This window comes from Natator depressus, chromosome 11 (assembly GCF_965152275.1).
Source record: "Natator depressus isolate rNatDep1 chromosome 11, rNatDep2.hap1, whole genome shotgun sequence".
Classification (NCBI taxonomy): Eukaryota; Metazoa; Chordata; order Testudines; family Cheloniidae; genus Natator; species Natator depressus.
Genome location: NC_134244.1, coordinates 51,266,667 through 51,286,395, shown reverse-complemented (window position 1 = coordinate 51,286,395; position 19,729 = coordinate 51,266,667). Strand labels below are relative to the sequence as shown.

Sequence of the window (19,729 nt, the reverse complement as noted above, 5' to 3'; positions counted from 1 at the left end):
CACTTTTATTCTGCTATAACTGCATCTACATGACAGCTTTTGCCGGTACAGAAAGGTTACAAAAAAAACCGAACAGAAAACACGACCCCCCTCATACCAGCAAAGATTTCTAGTGTCTGGTGTATGTCTTTGCAAGTGTTTGTGAAATGCCTAATGCACAGGGTACCCAATCCTGGTTGGAGCTGGTGGGTACTACCGCAATATGAACAATAATTAAAAACAAACCAACCAGCCATGTTTCTCTGGAGATCTAATTCATTGTTTGGTACACACTTATGTATGAAAGGTTTTCAAGAATAGGGTGTCTAATGGTTAATCTTAGCATGCTAAGTATTTCATTGGCTTCAGTGTACTTAGCATACTAATAAATCTACTACAAAATTACTATCATAGGCCACCAATCTGTATGGATAATTTTTTTTTAATTAAACAAGAACATACATTTATCTCACAAAGGAGTAATCTTCATAAATGAAGACACCTCAGACATACCAAACTGTTGCATATTACTGCTAAACCAGTTAATCCTGTTAACTTGCTATGCAATGCTATCAATAAGTTAAATCCTAATTAAAAAAACCCTAGGAACTCCTGTGGGGGCCTCTCTCCCGCAATTTCAACTATTTAAATTTTGCCTTCATGATCTCCTTTACAGATAGAGTATTCACTTCCTGAGACAATGACACCTTAATTATAATCATTCTTATGAACTATGATAATGAATGGAATGAATTAAAAAAAAATAGGAAAAGTGCCACAACACTTAAGTAAGATCTAGTTGACATATGAAACTTATTTAAGCCACCTTAACTGCTTTTTTACCTTTTATTCTCCTTGGATATCAGCATTGAATTAATAAAAATGGAACACAGGAAAGAAGCAGATGGCAACACATGTGCAGGAGTGTGTAGGAGCTGAGGAGACAAGAAAACAGAGGTTTTATTGAAGTTCCATTTCTCATGCTTTTATATATACACACATTTATTACACACACACTCTCTCTCTCACCTCTTTGATTGCAGGTGAATCTTGGGCTAAGTGACTCTGGACAACTGCTGTGCCAAGATCTGCATTCTCTTTTGATTGTTGTTGATGCCTGTGCTTTCCCAATAGCAAATAAAAGGGGGTCATAGGGAGACTCTCCTCTACTGCCAGCTAAAAAGAGCAAAGTAAAAAACAGAATAGGTAGTTTAAAAGGGGAAAGAGGCCTTCCTTTCTGAGAAGAAGAAAAGGACAATATTTCAGTGCCAAGAATCTGAATTCTCTCTCTCATATGAATGCCAACAGCTAACAAAATGCTAATGTTCAGCAATAAGCGTTTAGAATTTTCCAACACACAGTTCAGATACACAGTCTAATTCACTTGGATATTGTGAATATTCTTCTTTAACTTTTACATTTTAACACTCCACATTAAACTTTAATTCAGTTATAATCAGAAAAGTGACTAACAACAACAAAAAAAGCACCTTTTTACTCAAAAGATCTGATTTCTGTGCACATTCTGAGTAAGATCTGATTACTTCAATTACTCAAGGGCATATTATCCCTCTGCATGCAGGGTGGATAAAAACTGATAAGGTCCAAAACTTAGATTATACATCTATTAAAGTCATTTAAATCCAATACAAAAATATTAAGCAGTACATTTGCTGCCAAATATTAAAGAAAGTCAAACCACTGGATTGGTTTGTCACTGATTATGCACCTGGAACCAGAATTTGTTGTAGTGCTAACCCAGTTTTTAACAGTAGCCTCTTCTGCAGGTGCAGGAAGAATATTTTCTTTATTTCTGTTTATTCCCCTAGTTCAGTTCAATGACTTGTTCATTTAAAGTTAAGAAACAAACTGGGAGTTGAAATGGTAGGAATACTTGTTTTCCTCTTCTAATCTATGAAGAACATCTAGGTGTGAGAGGATGAGATCTATTAGTTCTAAAATCTTGAAGGACACGACGACCAAAAAATCAGCTCAATTCACTAACTACAGATATTACCCTTGTTTAATAAATCGAGTTTTAAATATGAAAAATATTTTGCTCAATTTTATGATAAGAAAAAAGTTTAGTATCCAGCACATTTCAGGTAGTTTTATTTAAAAAAAAAAAATTCTGTTTTGGCAGATCAATTGAATTTGAATTTCCACCCAAGTACAGCTTGGCGCAACGCAAGTAAAAAAAATTAATCTAGTAAATAACAAATGAATTATTCACCATTTTCTAACCTAACTCTTATATTTTTTATTAATAAGCTATATAATTGTTTAAATCAGTGTGTATAGATTTAATGTATTTTCCTGGTTAGCAAAAAGAAGCACAAAATATAGTGTAAAGGCTACATTTAGTTGCAATTCAACATGTTTTAATAGTTACCAACCCATGAGAAACCAACTTTTCTTTTGGAAAATAACTAAAAAGTACAAATGCAAAACCACAATTAAAAATTATTTAAATCAACGTTTGCTGCTTGCTGATTTACCTCAATTCACTATCTGCGTGAAGAGGGGACTGGCATCCAATGGCTCTTGGGCCCCGCAGACAGAATCACAGAACTAGAAGGGACCTTGAGAGCTCATCTAGTCCAGTCCCCTGCTCTCAAGGCAGGACTAAATATTATCGAGACCATCCCTGACAGGTATTTGTCTAACCTGCTCTTAAAAATCCCCAGTGATAGAGATTCCACAACCTCCCTAGACAATTTATCTCAGTGCTTAACCACTCTGACAGGAAATTTTACCTAATGTCCAATCTAAACCGCCCTTCCTGCAATTTAAGCCCATTGCTTCTTGTCCTATCCTCAGAGGTTAGCAACAATTTTTCTCCCTCCTCCTTGTAACAATCTTTTATGTACTTGAAAACTGTTATGTCCCCTCTCGGTCTTCTCTTCTCCAGACTAAACAAACCCAATTTTTTTTCAATCTTCCCTCAGAGGTCATGTTTTCTAGACCTTTAATCATTTTTTGTTGCTCTTCTCTGCACTTTCTCCAATTTGTCCACATCTTTCCTGAAATGTGACGCCCAGAACTGGACACAATACTCCCGCTGAGGCCTAAGCAGCATGGAGTAGAGCGGAAGAATTACGTCTCATGTCTTGCTTACAATACTCTTGCTAATACATCCCAAAATGATGTTCACTTTTTTTTTTTTTTGCAACAGTGTTACACTGTTGGCTCATATTTAGCTTGTGGTCTACTATGACCCCCAGATCCCTTTCCACAGTACTCCTTCCTAGGCAGTCATTTCCCATTTTGTATGTGTGCCACTGATTGTTCCTTCCTAAGTGGAGTACTTTGCATTTGTCCTTATTGAATTACAGAATATTTGCTTCAGACCGTTTGTCCAGATCGTTTTGAATTTTCATCCTATCCTCCAAAGCACTTGCAACCCCTCCCAGCTTGGTATCGTCCACAAACTTTATAAGTGTACTCTCTATGCCATTATCTAAATCACTGATGAAGATATTGAACAGAACCGATCCATGTGGGACCCCACTCGTTATGCCCTTCCAGCATGAATGTGAACCACTGAAAACTATGCTCTGGGAACAATTTTCCAATCAGTTATGCACCCACCTTATAGTAGCTCCACCTAGGTTGTATTTCCCTAATTGGTTTATGAGAAGGTCATGCAAGACGGTATCAAAAGCCTTACTAAAGTCAAGGTATACCACATCTACTGCTTCCCCCCACCACAAGGCTTGTTACCCTGTCAAAGAAAGCTATCAGGTTGGTTTGACACGACTTGTTCTTGACAAATCCATGCTGACTGTTATTTGTCACCTTATCATCTTCTAGGTGTTTGCAAATTGATTGCTTAATTATTTGCTTCATTATCTTTCCAGGTACAGAAGTTAAGCTGACTGGTCTGCAATTCCCCGGGTTGTCCTTATTTCCCTTTTTATAGATGGGCACTATATTTGCCCTTTTCCAGTCTTCTGGAATGTCTCCCATCTTCCATGACTTTTCAAAGATAATTGCTAATGGCTCAGATGTGTCACTTCTGTGACTTCTTTCTCCTTTAACCCAAGCTCATGAATCGAGGATCACAGGGAGAAAGGGAGTTAGCTGTGGAGCTAACATTGTAACTCACCCACATTTCCTCTGCAATTTGGACCCCATCCTCAAGGGAGGAGTAGGTCTGGGAGCATGGGCTGAGTGGAGCCACTTGCATGGCTCCTGTAAAAGCCAGGTTAACAAGGAACCTGAGAGGGGCAGTTGAGGAAGAGGGGCCACACAAATCCGGTGGAAACCCCCAAAATCTAAATCACATCTTCCCTACCCCTATATGGGAGCAGAGGTACAGCTCCAAGGAACTACAAAAGCCATTTAGATTCTATACTGGTTCATGCATCAATTAACTTCTAACAATGTATCCTTTAATATACATGTTGATGCATGGAGCTAGAAAGAACTCATCTTGACTTTCAGATTCCAGGTGTATACACAGGGCTAGAAATTAGAATTACCTCCCCAACACTTTGTCAATTTAGCAGCCTGGATCTGGAGTCAGACACCCTATGGCAGCGGTTTTACACAGTCACTTCTCAGACTAGTATCACTACCACTGAACTAAAGAGTACAGAATAAATGATGAATAGTTACTATTTTCTCAAACAACAGATGAATATAGTTTTAAGAAGTCTATTTTAAGTCTTAGTGATTTGTTTTAGATTGTGACTGTGAATACTAGCTATCTGAACTTTGATATGCATTGCTTAATTGGGATTGATCGAATTAATCAAGTGGTACTGTTTTTGTGCTGATTCAATGAGTATGGAAGCACTCCTAGGTGTGTGAAAGAAGTTAGTGACCTAAGCGTTGTCCATACCGGTGCTATGTCGGCAGGAGATGCTCTCCGATGCAGCTGTGCCAAAGTAGTGATTCTAGTATAGACCTGCCCCTAGTATGAAAGCTTTCTGTATATGAATTTTAAATTCACTCAATACTTGCTCGTATAATTTTGAAATTCACTTAACACTAATGTTCATGATGATGAATCAAATTTCCACTTTCCATGAAACTCAAACAAAGGGCCATTAACAATATGACTACAGTAGAGCCTCACAGTTACGAACACCTCAGGAATGGAGGCTGTTTGTAACGGAACAAAACGTTATTGTTCTTCCAAAAATTTACAACTGAATACCGATATATTAAATACAGCTTTGAAGAAAAATGCTGTTTTTAAGCCATCTTAATTTAAATGAAACAAGCACAAAAACAGTTTCCTTCCCCTGTCAAATTTGTTAAAAAACTCTCTTTTTTTTGGATGTTTACGTTTAACACAGTACTGTACTTGCTTCCCCCCACCCCCCTCCAGTCTCTGCAGCTGCCTGACTGCATACTTCTGGTTCCAAATGAGGCGTGTGACTGACCACTTAGTTCTTAACTCTCGTGTTTATATCTTTGAGGTTCTACTGTATGTGTAATTTATAAAACATGAATTGACTTCTGCACAAAGTCAATTTTTTGCATTTTCCCAGCTCTACATTAAAAAGCATTTTCAGAAGTTACAGAATGCAGCATCTCCATTATTAAGTACACAAGAAAATAGTTAACACAGAAAACTAAAGATTTTAAATAGCTGCAGTGCCACGCCAATTGAGAAGTAATAGCACTTTAAAATACCAAGATACCTCTTTTAAGGTATGTGCTTTTTAGTACAGATGCAACACTTTTTTGCCAGGAGAAAGGACAGCCATTTGTTACTTCAGCTTTTAATAAGTCTTTATAAAAGGAGCAATACTGCTAAAAAATAAGCAAAAAATCAAATTAAACATGACTGCATCTTTAGATTAGCACCTCTCGTTCCATGTCAAGGTCATCTGAACACTTATGATAGAAGAGAATTTAGATCTGACAAATAAGTTTCCAACTGAATGAATTTTGAACTCCTTTGCACAGCCCGGCTATCAGAACAACTGTAAAAATACCTGTTTACTTGATGGTGTAAGCCTTTCTTCTGCGGACTTTGTGCTAAATGTCAGCAGATCCTAGAACATGCAGAATGATGCAGTCAGACTATGGAGTGGAACGACACTTCAATGTATTATTTACAAAATAGTTTCACGGTCCGAAAATTTGTCATTTGAGTGAAATAAAAGCAGACATACATTCCCCACTGCATATTTCATACAGAAACCACAACAAAACAATGAAGGGGAAAAGTCAGAGACCAAGAGGTGGAGGGTGGAAAGGGGAAGAGCGGGAAGGAAAGACAAAGCTCTGGGGGCAACTAGTAGGTTTTGGATTTAATAATTTAATGATTTAAAAAAAATATTTGCATAAAGAGCAATAAATAGTTCATAAGGTAGTCTGATAAGTGTTAGGCAATAATGGCAATTTTCTTTATAGATCCCCAGATTATGTAGTGTTGCTCTTTCATCCGGTTGAGGCAGTGGAATCAAAAGTAATCAAGGAAGAAGTTGGACTGTTTTGGAAACTGAAAACCAACGATCACATTATACCTTATGCTGGTTAAAAGCAACAACAAATTCATAAATGGAAGCCCATTACACTGACTACCAGAGGCCTGGATTTTTATTGCTTGATCAGCAGTTAGCATGAAAGTTTTAAAGAGACAGTTCTCTTATTCCCCCTTCCCTGCCTGTCACTTCTTACCTGTGTTCCAGTCAGGAAGTAAAGTTGAGATCTGCTTAACCACTGGTGTTTTTCTGAGCCAATTGATTCAGGCACATCTCTTGGAATGAAGACAGCCCACTGGATTCTCTCTCTACAGACATTTCTCTGGATACAGAATGGCCTTGGCTCATTTGGCTTAAATACAAACACTGGCAAAACAATTTTTTATTTTTAACAAACAAAAGCATTTTCTTCCCACCCTTCTTGGGCTAGACAAGGCCCCACATGTCATAGCTAAAGATGGCTGGATGGGACTCCCCTTAACTTCAGTGTGCAGTTATCCTTAATTGGATGGATAAGGTGTGACTGAATGATAGGCGGCATCCATCCCCAAGAATGTACATTCTACCTTCATGGTATTCCCAGCCAGAGAGCAAAAACAGAAACTAAACTTCTCTGCAAAGCAAAAGAACTAAAAACGATGTATTAAGGCTCTATCTACATTAGACATTATACACAGTGAAACAAATGCCCCCCTAAATTTACGTAGTGTGGAAAGGACTAAGAATTAGGGATGTAAATACAGTTTAAAAAATTAACCGTTAAAAAGATTTACACATATTTCGTTTAAATGGTTAACCTATTAAAGGGCCTGAAAACTGGCTGGCCCAAGGATTAACGGTTTAGGCAGGTTAACCGGTCTGACTAATGCTTACTGGTTAACATTTTACATCCCTACTAAGAACACCCCATGCAGAAAGAGTGACTGACCCATATTTGCATTGCCAAAGCAGCAACCAACTGTGTTCAGGGAAGGATGGGTGGCAGGGGAGCCCTACTTACCTGCTGGTATCAGACATGGCCCAGTTTCCTACACAGACAAAATTTAAGGAACTACAGTCTATTTTGTGACTTTAAAAAAAAAAAAAACACAACCCAACCAACCAACCAAAAAAAACCCAGGTCTTCAACAATAAAAATACAATCTTCTAGAAGCTATGTTTTCAGTGTTGCAGCTTTCACCCTCTCTTGCTAGCAAAGGAAAGCTTTGTACTTACGGTCTGAACCTTCCAAGAGCCGTGAGATTGCAGCAATGTTTTCTGAAAGAGGATCAGGTTGCAGCACCATGACGTTTAGCTGGGCACTCCATTCCACTAAAAAATAAACCACAAGACATGAAAGGAAGCTAGATGTTTTACTAAATAAGAAGCCAAATGTCGAACACACACCTGTAGCTATACCTCTGCCTGGAAGACTCAAACTTTAATATTCACAGGGGAGTCAAAACAGATATTTATATCAATCCTGCTATACCAGTATAAGAGAAAAAGGGTTGGATTATCTAGTCAGTTGGAGTTTGCTGTGCACACACACTCTGGACCTGAGGGTTTTAAAAAAAAAAAAAAAAAAAAGGCTCCGATTTGCATAATCTAGTCATACTGGATAGAAGGAAGCATACAATATTGTTTGGAATCCTGCTGTCCCAAACCTGTTCATTACTCTTCTCCAAACTACTACTCAGTACAACCTGATTTAGTTTGTAGGCTATAAAAAGGAGATGGAAAATAACCCTTGCATATTGACAGGATATTTCTCTAGCCAGTAGAAAGCTGTTAACCTCATTCTCATATGTTGTACTCAGCCTCCGCCTGTGAACGTACCCAAAATTGCAGGTTTTAAGCTTTTTAAAATTACTGATTTAAACGTTCAGTTGTGGGAAATTATGGGAGAGTAAGACAATTATCTGGTGACAACAGACATCAAGATTCAAAAAAGTTATCCTTATAACCGTTGTCAACATCACATGGCAAAATATACGAAGTAACTATCTTTAAAACAAACTAATAAGTTCTCAAGCAGAATTTTTCTTATTTTGCCTATCTACATTTCTATTATTATTGATGAGAACTTTGTCGGTTTGCATGTATGATGAAATCAACGTTTACTGACATTTACCAATACAAATTAATCATTCCAAGCCTAATCATACTCCAGCTCAAAACATTTCCTCAATAGTCAAAATATAAGTGTAAACATTTCAGCCAAGAATGCTGCAGGCTTTACAATGTGGTAGTGTCAGTTAGTAAAGCAAATAGGGATTACAGCAAGGGTGGCCAACCTGAACCTGAGAAGGAGCCAGAATTGACCAATGTACGTTGCCAAAGAGCCACAGTAACACATCAGCAGCCCCGCATCAGCTCCCCCCGCCCCCTCCCCCGCCTGCTCCCAGCACCTCCCACCCACTGGCAGCCCTGCTGATCAGCATCCTCCCCTCCCCTCCCCAATCAGCTGGAGACTCTGCAGGGGGTGGAGTGGGGGCAGGGCCTGTGGCAGAGCCAGGGGCCGAGCAGTGAGCGCGCACCCCTCCCCCCCATTGGAAAGCTGGCGCCTGTATCTCCAGGCCCGGTGTCGGTGCCTATACAAGGAGCAGCATATTATCTTCTGAAGAGCCACATGTGGCTCTGGAGCCACAGGTTAGCCACCCCTGGTCTACAGTGTTACATCGAACTGAAGTATGTAAAGTACCTCTATTATGCTTCCATAGGCTGTTAAGTGGCAGGTCAGTTTAGAATCAAAGCTCAAAGTATTCTGGGTCACACTGAAAATGTAAGTGCTAACTATTATCAGTACTGCCCTGGCAGGTAACATTCATTGATTTAACAAAATCGATCTTACATGCACAACTGAGCAGGTTCCAGCAACAAAGAAAGCCATTATCGGTGGTGCCAAGAAGGTATTTGGAACAACTTAGTCTCCCAAAACACAGGTTCCTAGGTGAATAAAAGCCAAAATAAAGTTAATAAGCCTTAGATCTTCTGTTTATCTTTGTAAATTACCATTACAATCACAAGCACACTTTCCGTTAAATCTTAAATCCTTTTAAATTAAGCCAAATTCTACGCAGTTAACTACTGTAACTGCAAAATTTAGTCCTCTAGATCCTTCTCTAGTGGCTCAAAAGCGCTATAATCTTTAAAAAAATCTCAGCAAAAAGCAGCTGTGTCTATGGACACTTATAACATTCTTTAAAACACCCTACTTTCAAAGAGATGCCATTATAAGCCTGATTCCATACTGGTCACAACAAACTGTTAATCAATCATGGGTGTTAAAGAAGTGACAGGGTAATAAAAAAATCGTATATTTAAAGCATTCCTACCTGTGTTACTAAACAGTACTACAGATTTTCTCTCTCCTTTTCAGTTTTACTAGTCTAATTTACTTTTCACCATTAATACGGTTTCCTTAGTATATCTCCTCAGATTGGAGAGTAAAATTAGGCTGGTCTGTTTTTATTAATTTTAATTTCTGGTTCTCTTGCACTAGTACAATTAAGTAGCATCCTGATTTCTAGTACTTCAAGAGAAAATGTGTGTCTTTAAAAAGCCTGTGTGTGATGACATTTCTAATATTAATATCAGAAAGTAACCAAGTTTGTGTGTTTCAAAAGGATTAGTTATTCTAGGTCTAATGTAAATGATAATTCCCCTTTAATTACAGCATAACTGTCCAATACATACAATTAAGGCCATCCAAATATTTAACCTTCTGCAGAAAATTTACCATTGCACCACTATGTAGACCATAAAGGTTCTACCATAGCTAACAAGAAAAAAATTCTCTGGGTTAATAGATTACAGATTTATCATTAACCTAAAAGCTGGTCAATTTTTTAAAAAGTGAGTTTAACATAGCTGTGGTTAATACACCTGTCCCTGAATTTTTCTGCCAGCTTCTGTCCTTTTACAGTCACAAATTGCTCAGTTTCTTTCCCCTATTGTGAGAGACCCATAGGAAATTGACTATTCACAGGAAAAAGTGAAACTGACCAACTATACAAAATGCTGACAAATTCACAGAACTACAGTTATAGTCCTAAAGTGTTCAATGAACACCAACAGGTCAAAAATATTGAGTTTTGAATTTTTAAGTTGACAGTGTCCTTTTAAGATGGCCATAACTCAGTATTTGTTTTCAGTCATTTGTTGCAAATAGTTACACCTCAGCAGGCTAGGTACTTGATAGCAGTACTGTGTCACCATTCTCAGGAGCATCACCGATGACAGGCAGTACTTCCAAGAAAAAATTTCACAGTATTAGCCAATCTTCTCAGAAATATATATTCCCATGTGACAGGAGGATAATGGATAAAAGGGTCAAAGCTCTGAGAATAATGATGGGTCATACCCATTACTACGCCAAGGTAGCAAAAACTATTTTCTCAAGTTACAAGCACTTTTCCAAACCCGATCTGCTTGGTAAAAAACAAAAACAACCAAACACTTCCACAAATACTGCACTCTCAAAGACAGTATTATAATGAGAAGGGAGAATAAAGTGTGTATCTTAAAAGTTTATTCAATGGAGTGAATGCTTCAAGTGAATCTTTGGCATTTTTAAGACACAGATTCAGACAAAGCAAATTTCCTGCAATTTTTTCAACCTGGCATCTTTATAGCTAGATCAACCCAGGAACTATATTGAAGGAATGGTAAAGAAAAAATGTATATTCACAAAAGTCCGGAAACTCAAAAGTGAGATTGTCCTAGTCTCCATTTCAACTCCTCTCATCCCCAGCAATGACCTATGGTTTTCTTCTGCATTATCCTGATCAAGAACTTGTGTGTCTAGACATCAGGATGCCTTCTGTTGAGATCAAATAATACTGGACAATGGGACAACTTTCTCCTCAAATATTTTGCAATATGGGTTAACCAGGATCCAAAATGACAAAAGTTTCACACTAATAATAAATTCTCAGTTTACTTATTTAATTTGGTATTAGTGATTTTTTAATTAAGCTGTTCTTTAATAATGCACATGCTTAAGTAGGAAAGTGATTGGGTGGTGTGGAAAAGGAGGAGGGTGATCAGCTTTAACCCCTTGATCCTCAGCTCTGCCCTGCAGAATAATGGAAATAAAGGAGAGAGAAAGAGTCAGTAGTAACTGTGTCCTGAATAATGTGAAGTAGGCATGGGTATATAGTGGAAGAAGGGAGTCACACAAGAGAGATGGAGGGGCAGATGAAACAGCAAAGGGAGCTGGGTGGACTGATCTTCATTTAGGAAAAGTTATTGAAGAAGCCCAACTTTTAGCAAAACAGCTTTAAATAAATATTGTAACAAATATTTTAGTACCTACAACTCTAAAAGCTCATAATTGGAGTAGATTTATACAAATGTTAAATATTTAATCTCTGTATGAATACATACTAGTGCTCTTTGAATGCTATAGATGAAATTACCTTTTTAAGTAGTCTTAACTTGAAAGTAAAAAGCCAAATGATAAACAATGTTACATACTGTATTTTTCCAGGTGGATGACAGAAAGTGCATATAAGATCCCAGGTATCCGAGTTCCACACAGTGACTGTTTCTTCAAAGCTAACAGCAAGCAAAGAGCCATCTTCTGAGAAACAGCAGTTAGTAGCTGGATAGTTGTGATAGCTGCCCACAAAATCACAGCTCCATCCCATACTTTGTTCTGTTAGATTGAACCATTAATACATTTGTTAATTCTTTCTATATTAAGACTTCTAAATGAAATTGAGTAGCACTTCTGTTAAGATACTATTCAGATTCTCTAAGCAAAACTATTTATATTTGAACAAGTTGTACATTTTTGTAGGGTTTTTAAAAAAAATCTGCCCCATATCAGTACAGAAAACGCCTAGCAAGTGTTGCATTCTTTAGGTTCTGCACTTGAACTACTAATTTGACATATCATGGAATTTGCACACTGCCATGTTTTTGTTCAATATGCAAACTACATTAAATGTAACTTTAAAAAAAGAGGTTGCTAGAAAGATCTAATTTTAATTCCTGTCACTATACTGAAGGCAGGTCAATATTATCAATGAAAATGTACAGCCTTAAAAAGTATTGGACATTTCAGGCCAAAGACACTTGGGGTTATTTCTAAAAATGTAAGTGTCCTTTCCTATACTTGATTTTCACTGAACCAGATTAACACACAGGTAAATTTTAAGCTTCACGCACAATATAGTAACCTGTCAGCAAACTTCCTTGTTAACTGTCAACTTCTTCTGGATCTCTTTCCCATCATTATCAATTACCATAAAAACAAACAGGAACTATCTCCTTCCAAGCTGATTTATTCAATGATAAACAAGTAACTTGTTTGGAATTTCCCCAGTTGGTTCCATAGTAACAATATATTCTCTCAACTGATTTTGAAATAAACGGCTGGTGTGGTAAAATACAGAAAGCAGATTATTAAAAAAAAAAAAAAAAAAAAAAAAAGTGTATCTACCCAACATTATTTTGAATTATACTTTACACTATGCTTACAAGTTGCAGAAAAAGATATTCATTACATGTTCTTATTTCTCTTTTGCTTTTACATTGTTTCTCTAGAAGGCAAAGTACCAAGATATAAAGGGACAAGACACAAAAATCGGTTTTACTAAAAATGAAAATAAGCCAGTGGGATGTTCTACACATACAATAAATAAATCACTGTATTGTTTTTTGATCTACTGTTGCGGGGCAGCTCTTTCCTCTTCAGTTCCCAGGTATACAAGATCAAATACACAATGCAAATACACAAAGACAGAGCAGCTCTATACTCCCATGCATGCCATGACACTGAACTCCATACAGCCTTTGTATGTACGGAGAATGCAAAAGCAAGAGGGACTTGTTTAGTGGATTCAAAACACTTTCATGGTGGGTGCAGGAAGAACCATTAAACCCCATCCACCTCTCCACTTCATACCCAGTTAGTACTGGCTGCAGCCTGGCTGTGCAGTTAGTTAGGAATCGAGACAAGTCAGGGCAGTGGGAACCCATTCCCTCCAACACAGTTTCTAAGAGCAAAGAGTGTTTACTCATGGAACTGGGATTTAGTTGAGGATTAGGGTTATTTAACCCTAGAAAAACAAAGCATGTTGGTACTTAGATATGAGTGTAAGTTGCCAAAATGTCCTTTAATAGTTCACAATAGTAAGTAAGTTCATCAACATGTGTAACAAGGGTTTCAGTACATAAACATATCTATGTAAGTGCTAGCAATAAGAATATGAATCTTTGTTTATATTCACTGTGGCATATTTAGGCATTGTACAAGAGCTAAATCCAATGGCTCAGAGAAATTCACTATGGCAAACAGAAAACTACCAAAAGAAAAAAGGTAACCTGTGTAGTCTAACGGTATCAGAAAAAAATTCTATTTATTTATGAAGATTAAAACAAAATGAACATAAACAAACTGCAAGCGGATCACTGAAAGGCTGCTGTCAAAAACCATATTTGAGAACCTATGAAGACTGACACACCAATGTCAGGAAAGTCTGCCAAAATGAAGTGTGCCAGGAAGTGCATTAATGGGGAGCCCCTCATATCTGTGGGTTGGAAGGGTTATGGCATGTTACATACCCTTGTGAAGTCCTTAGTTTTTATTACTGTGTGTTACAATGAGTCTCAACATGATTTCTGGTGGGTCTTCAATTATTTCTCATCTATACAATCCACAGAATTATGTTCTGTCTGCATTTAGAATGCAGTTTAATATCTGCATGCAAGAGTGGATAAGAATTTAACTACAAGATACCGTACTAGGACAGTATTTTCCATTATGTGGCAACAGATCAAGTCAATTAAACAAGGATACCACCTTTCCAAGTGTTGCTCTCATGAGCAACCTCTGAATAAGAGGACTTTGCCAAAGAAAAAAAAACAAAACAAAACCTCCTTTCCAACAACAAAGTAAAGGTTGGGCTGTAGTCACTCTCATGAGCAGTGGATGGAGGTCACTGTTCCCTTCTGTGTAGGGAAGTGGTTCTCAACTTTTTCATACTACTGTACCCCTTTCAGGAGTCTGATTTGTCTTGTGGACCCCCAAGTTTCACCTCACTTAAAAACTACTGCTTACAAAATCAGACAAAAAAATACAAAACTGTCACAGCGCACTATTACTGAAAAATTCCTCTCATTTTGTCTATGAAATTTTAGTTTGTACTGACTTGGCTAGTGCTTTTTATGTAGCCTGTTGTAAAATTAGGCAAATATCTAGATGAGTACCCCCTGGAAGACCTCTGCATACCCCTGGTTGAGAACAACTAGTGTAGGGTTTAGGCTAGTGGAATCTATGCATTCATGTCCCTACCACACCTCCAACTTGCCTACATTCCTAACTATGGGAAATGATGCAAAAGGGTGATGGAACTCTGTACTAGGGTGCACAGAAGAGAATGCAGTACTTCTGTTTTGTTTCTGATCCTGTGCACTTGCATATGGATGGAGAAGAGTGGAGTCACAATTTTCACATGTTCAGCAGGTGGTGAATAAGAGCAAATTACATATTGGCCATACTCACTCTCTGAGTCAGAGTCATCCACCAACACCCAGACTTTAAATCGCCCATCCTTGCCAGCTGTTACCAAGGTAGGAGTTCCATCTTCCAATTCATCTGTGTCACGGAAACACAGAGCTGTTACATGATCCTCATGTGGCATATTTATTCTGGTGTTCAGAGTAAAGCTATAGGGAAGAAAAACCTAAATTCACTATTTTATGTCATTTTGAATTTGCAACAGGTTTGTGTTCTACTTCTTTTTTGGGGGGTGGGGGGGGGGGGAAGTAGTTTGGAAAAGGGAGAAGAAGTGGTTTGAAGACAGTTTTGTTACCAGCCAATACATAATCTCACATTTAGTTTACCAGGTCTGTTCTCCTGCATTTCCCCCCATAAAATTATGATGTAATTTGGAGAACAGAATTCTGATTTATTTAGATTCCTAAGATATACCTACTAGAAGTGCTCCTCCTAAGCTCTGGGCACCCCTTCTAATAGCTAACACTTGATCAACATGGAAAATGATTATTACATAGAAACATTTAAATTTCACTTTTAAACTCCAGTCCCATAACTACCGTGCCAAACAACTTTGTGTAACATCTATCCAGTCCCCTCCTAAATAAGCAAGAAAAAAAAAGTGAACTTTATGTGTGTCCAGAAGATTAACAAATCCAGACCCTGGAAGACCAGGTGAGTATTAGCATTGGGGTGCTGTTTCAAGGTTTTACATATTTATCTATACAGTATATCTGGCCAGATGGTATAGTAGATTAGAGTGACAAAACAGATTCAAAGAGGTGGTATTAACATGTAAAGAAACCTGACGGCTACTGGAGTATACAAACTTGTTTAAACTGTTAATTTCAAGAACTACAATTCAAGTAAGCGTGACTGATAATTCATACATGAGAGTGCTATTTAAATGTAGACACTACAGTCATTTACACACTATTTAACAAGAAGTCAAATATTTTGTGGTTTACCCAGGGGCTGACTATAAACTATCAGTACCTTTGTGTTTGCTCATCATAGTTCCACAGTTTCATCTGTAATTCAAGTTCAGTTTCCTTTTCTTCTCGCTGTTCCACTGTTGCTAACCAGCTGCCTCGAGCACTAAATGCAGCCTTCACCAAGTCAACCTGGTTTAGACCTACTTGATGGATGTATTCCTGCTGCACGATATCGAGCTGGAGAGTCACAAGAGCAAAATTAACTTTAAAGGTCAAGAGAGAGTTTGGAGAAGTCAGTCATGGAAAAAGGACACCACAGAAGGAAAGATGTTCTGGAAATTATCAGGACCATTGAAAACTAAATGAAATACTGAACAGTGAAACTGATTGCCAATACATGGGCCTTAATACATGAGAAATGTCTGCAAAGCCATGTAGATTCCACAATACAGAAGATGTGACAACACACCAAAATACACTTTGATTTCAATATTTAGCATATAAAGGCACCAATGACCATTGTGTAGGGCATTTTCTGTAGATTCTGACATTCTTATTACATTCACTTCCAAGTTGTCCATCACCATAAGAATTGTGATTAGCATTCCAAGGCATAACTTTAAGGAATCAATTCAAATCTTCAAATCCTACTACGTTTATATAGTACAATAATTTGAACTTGTGTAATATCCTTGCCACAGTACAGCTCTGCAAGTCAAGGCACAGATAAGCGACTTTCCTAAGGTCACAGAGGAAGTCTGTTGCAAAGCTGAGACTAGAACACAGCTCTACTGATTCCAATCTTATGCTATAACCATTGAACTACTCTCTCTTACCTACATCATATTTCAAGTGTAATTCTGTCACATAAGTGTATAACTTACAGCACCAGTCTATCAACTTACATTGTACAACTGTTTGTCAGTTTGGAGACAATAGAACTGCAGATGACCAGGTTTTCCATTCAGAACCAAAGCTTTAGTTCTAGGATCAACCACCAAACCAGTCTTGACATCACTGCCTGCAGTGAAGAGCAATAGCAAATGATCCAAGTTAGAAAGGGATGACTTTAGCCATCTAAGCAGAAGAAAAGTTGTTTTACTGCACGTACCTTTGACTAATCCTTGAATTACAGCAGAAACTCTCAGGTTGCTGTGTATGATTGTTATTTCTGAATGTACAAATACATATACATTAGCAAGGCAAGGTAAAGGCTTCTGTGATGTAAAACAGCAACAGTTAGCTATATTCTACAACTGGAAAAATCAGGATGTGCACCACCCAAAATTAATCTTTAAGAAGTCATTCTACTACTTAATGAGCTACAAATGCACCATATATATGTGCACTAAACATTAAATTAAAAATCACATGGAAACTCAGCAGCACAAGAATGTTTGAAACAAGAGAGAAAAAGTACCAGCTTATCAGAATCTTTGGGACCAACTGCAATGATGGAAAAACTAAGTTACAAGCTCCCACAATTTGTAAACAAAGTCCAATGGTTGCTAGCATAGGAAATAAAAGATCAAACATCTACTCTTTCAGATGAGATTTGAACTTGTGTACAATACCGAACAGTGAATCTTAAGTTCATATATTCTAATAAATCTATGGCTCATGAATTCCTTATGGAATGAATACTATTACAATGGGTTTGGGCTTACTGTTTTCTGTGTGAGAGGTACAATAGAAAGTTCCATCCGGTGAGGCTGAGATGTATTCAATAGTAGATCCCAAACGGGGCAGGAATTCCTTCTTACAATCTGATCCGTCACGCCACTGAACCAGTACAGACTCAACCCCACCACTCAGCAGGCTGGTGCCTTTACATGCAATAAAAAACCACAGTAGGTAAAGGAACTATTCCAAACTGACATCTATATATTTCTACTGCGCTCGTCACTATGGTATCTAGACACTAATTCTTTAAATTATGTCCCAAGCAAAAAATTACATATCACTGCTACACAACTGGTCAAATGGCTCAAATCTCTTAACATGCCCATCTGATCTCTCAGACTCAATAAGACAAACACTGCTACTGCAAGCATCAAAATGTCACTTAATAAATACTATCTTGGGAACAGCTGATTTCATTCATTTCTTGGGGCAGTCAACTATTTTTTGTGTTACAACACCATAGAAACTCTCTATTTAATATTAAATACTGCAAAATGCTTCCTGCTTGGGGGAAAAGGCTTTGAAGCAAGACCAATACTCTGGGGATGAGTCATGTTCCCACTAAAGTTAACAAGAGCTTTTCCACTAAATTCAAAGGAAGTAAAGCGTGGGCCCAGATAAGATTTCTTTGGCTTGTTTTTTTACATTTGGATTTGACTCCAAGAAGAACTTAGGTTTCCCCATCTCCTCACAAGATGATTGTTGCATAATAAAGGTGACAGTTGGTTTAGGATTTACATTGCCAAAGAAGGAAAATCTTTGAAGTCATGTCTGCCAGCCAAAATAGTGGCATGAAACATGCTTACACATCTGATTTCCTTGCTTTTCTGTAACAAGTATACAGCTGTGCACACAAAATAGCCATAACTGCTTCCATCTTTCCATTACTCCACCCAGAAAGTCCTCAAAAAACCTTTCCTGGAAACATAAATCCATTCCTAGAATTTAAATATTTGTTCATAGGTGGATGACTCCAAACTTCAGCAGTTTCTTTTTTCTTCCTGCACTTTAAGACATCTGCACTCACCCTCTACAGAGAAAGCTAGATCCATGACTACATCGTGGTGCCAGTGCAGTGTGGAGAAAGTGTATTCTCTTTTGTGGTTAAAATTTCTCCTGTTAGGAAGAAAACATTTAATTTAGTAGCAGAATAGGTGTTGGAGAGAATAATCTGTAAGGAAACAAAAATGGGCATGCCAAATTGAATAAAATGTAAAATAAATATACTAACATCTACCATAATCCTTCCAATGCGGCTTTCTTGTATGTTCAGGTGACGGAAAGGGAGAGGCACAGACCGCACACTAGGCATAAGATCCCTAGGGAATTGCTGCCAGTTGGGGCAAGAACAACCCCTGATCTGGAGCACTGAAGCAGTGCTGTTACTGGCTCCTAGTTCTCAAATTCTCTTGTCCATTTCCCTTACACAACCACCCAGGAGAGAAGAGCTAGCCTCTCTGCTCGTCACTGACTGGCTTTGTCTGAATATGAACTCCCATCATGCTTTCACTGAGGTTCCCAAAACCTCGTACAGAAGTCTCTAACCTCCATCCACAGCACAGGCCCAATTCAAACACTTCAGTTTTAAAGTTGCAGGGTGCAGCTAAGGGCACATTTTCCATTTGTGATCATGTGCAAATTAGACAGCCTTGAGGTCAGTCATAATTTAGAGCTTTGAGAGCCACCGGATGGCTATCCTCAATAGACCCTTACTTATCATTTCTACAGAAGCCACTTCTGACTATGGTAAGGGAGGATGCTAGATCCAATCAGAGATCCAATTATGTCAATGGCTGAACACCACTGTCAAGCAGAAAGTCCTGTGCCTACTCTCATGACTAGTTATGCTCAAGTTCTATTATTATAATGTCAAATCAATGCTAGCTGGAGAGCTGTCAAGTTTAACATACCAGAGACGAATCTTGCCATCTTTATGTCCACTCGCTATACAGTCTTCCTTAGGGTGACAGGCTACACAAGTAAAATAGTTGTTTGCGCCTTTTCTACTTGTTGCACTTAAAGGAAACCTTCAAAAATTAAAGAGTTGTTTTAATTAGAGTTCAATGTTAGATGAAGCTTCTCAATAGTCTTCATATGTAGGCTACTTGCAGCTGGGGCCATGTCAAAAAAGATCAGAGCAATCACTGCACAAATGCAAATTAAAAGATACTTCTGACTGCACATGGGATTCCAAGGAGTGA

At 37.9% G+C, this 19,729-nt stretch overlaps 1 protein-coding gene across 1 annotated transcript in view; it reads right to left on the bottom strand.

Annotated features, from left to right (window-relative positions):
- Positions 1 to 19,729, bottom strand: part of WDR75 (WD repeat domain 75) — a 42,281-nt gene that overhangs the window by 4,923 nt on the left and 17,629 nt on the right. The window contains exons 7-20 of the mRNA XM_074967764.1: positions 19,439 to 19,555; positions 18,556 to 18,644; positions 17,513 to 17,671; positions 16,957 to 17,016; positions 16,751 to 16,866; positions 15,907 to 16,082; positions 14,917 to 15,080; positions 11,883 to 12,063; positions 9,256 to 9,350; positions 7,638 to 7,733; positions 6,619 to 6,788; positions 5,931 to 5,990; positions 1,009 to 1,155; positions 823 to 914 (exon numbers count right to left, since the gene is read on the bottom strand). Coding sequence (XP_074823865.1) covers positions 823 to 914; positions 1,009 to 1,155; positions 5,931 to 5,990; positions 6,619 to 6,788; positions 7,638 to 7,733; positions 9,256 to 9,350; positions 11,883 to 12,063; positions 14,917 to 15,080; positions 15,907 to 16,082; positions 16,751 to 16,866; positions 16,957 to 17,016; positions 17,513 to 17,671; positions 18,556 to 18,644; positions 19,439 to 19,555 — 1,722 coding nt within the window. The remainder of the gene's footprint in view (positions 1 to 822; positions 915 to 1,008; positions 1,156 to 5,930; positions 5,991 to 6,618; positions 6,789 to 7,637; positions 7,734 to 9,255; positions 9,351 to 11,882; positions 12,064 to 14,916; positions 15,081 to 15,906; positions 16,083 to 16,750; positions 16,867 to 16,956; positions 17,017 to 17,512; positions 17,672 to 18,555; positions 18,645 to 19,438; positions 19,556 to 19,729) is intronic.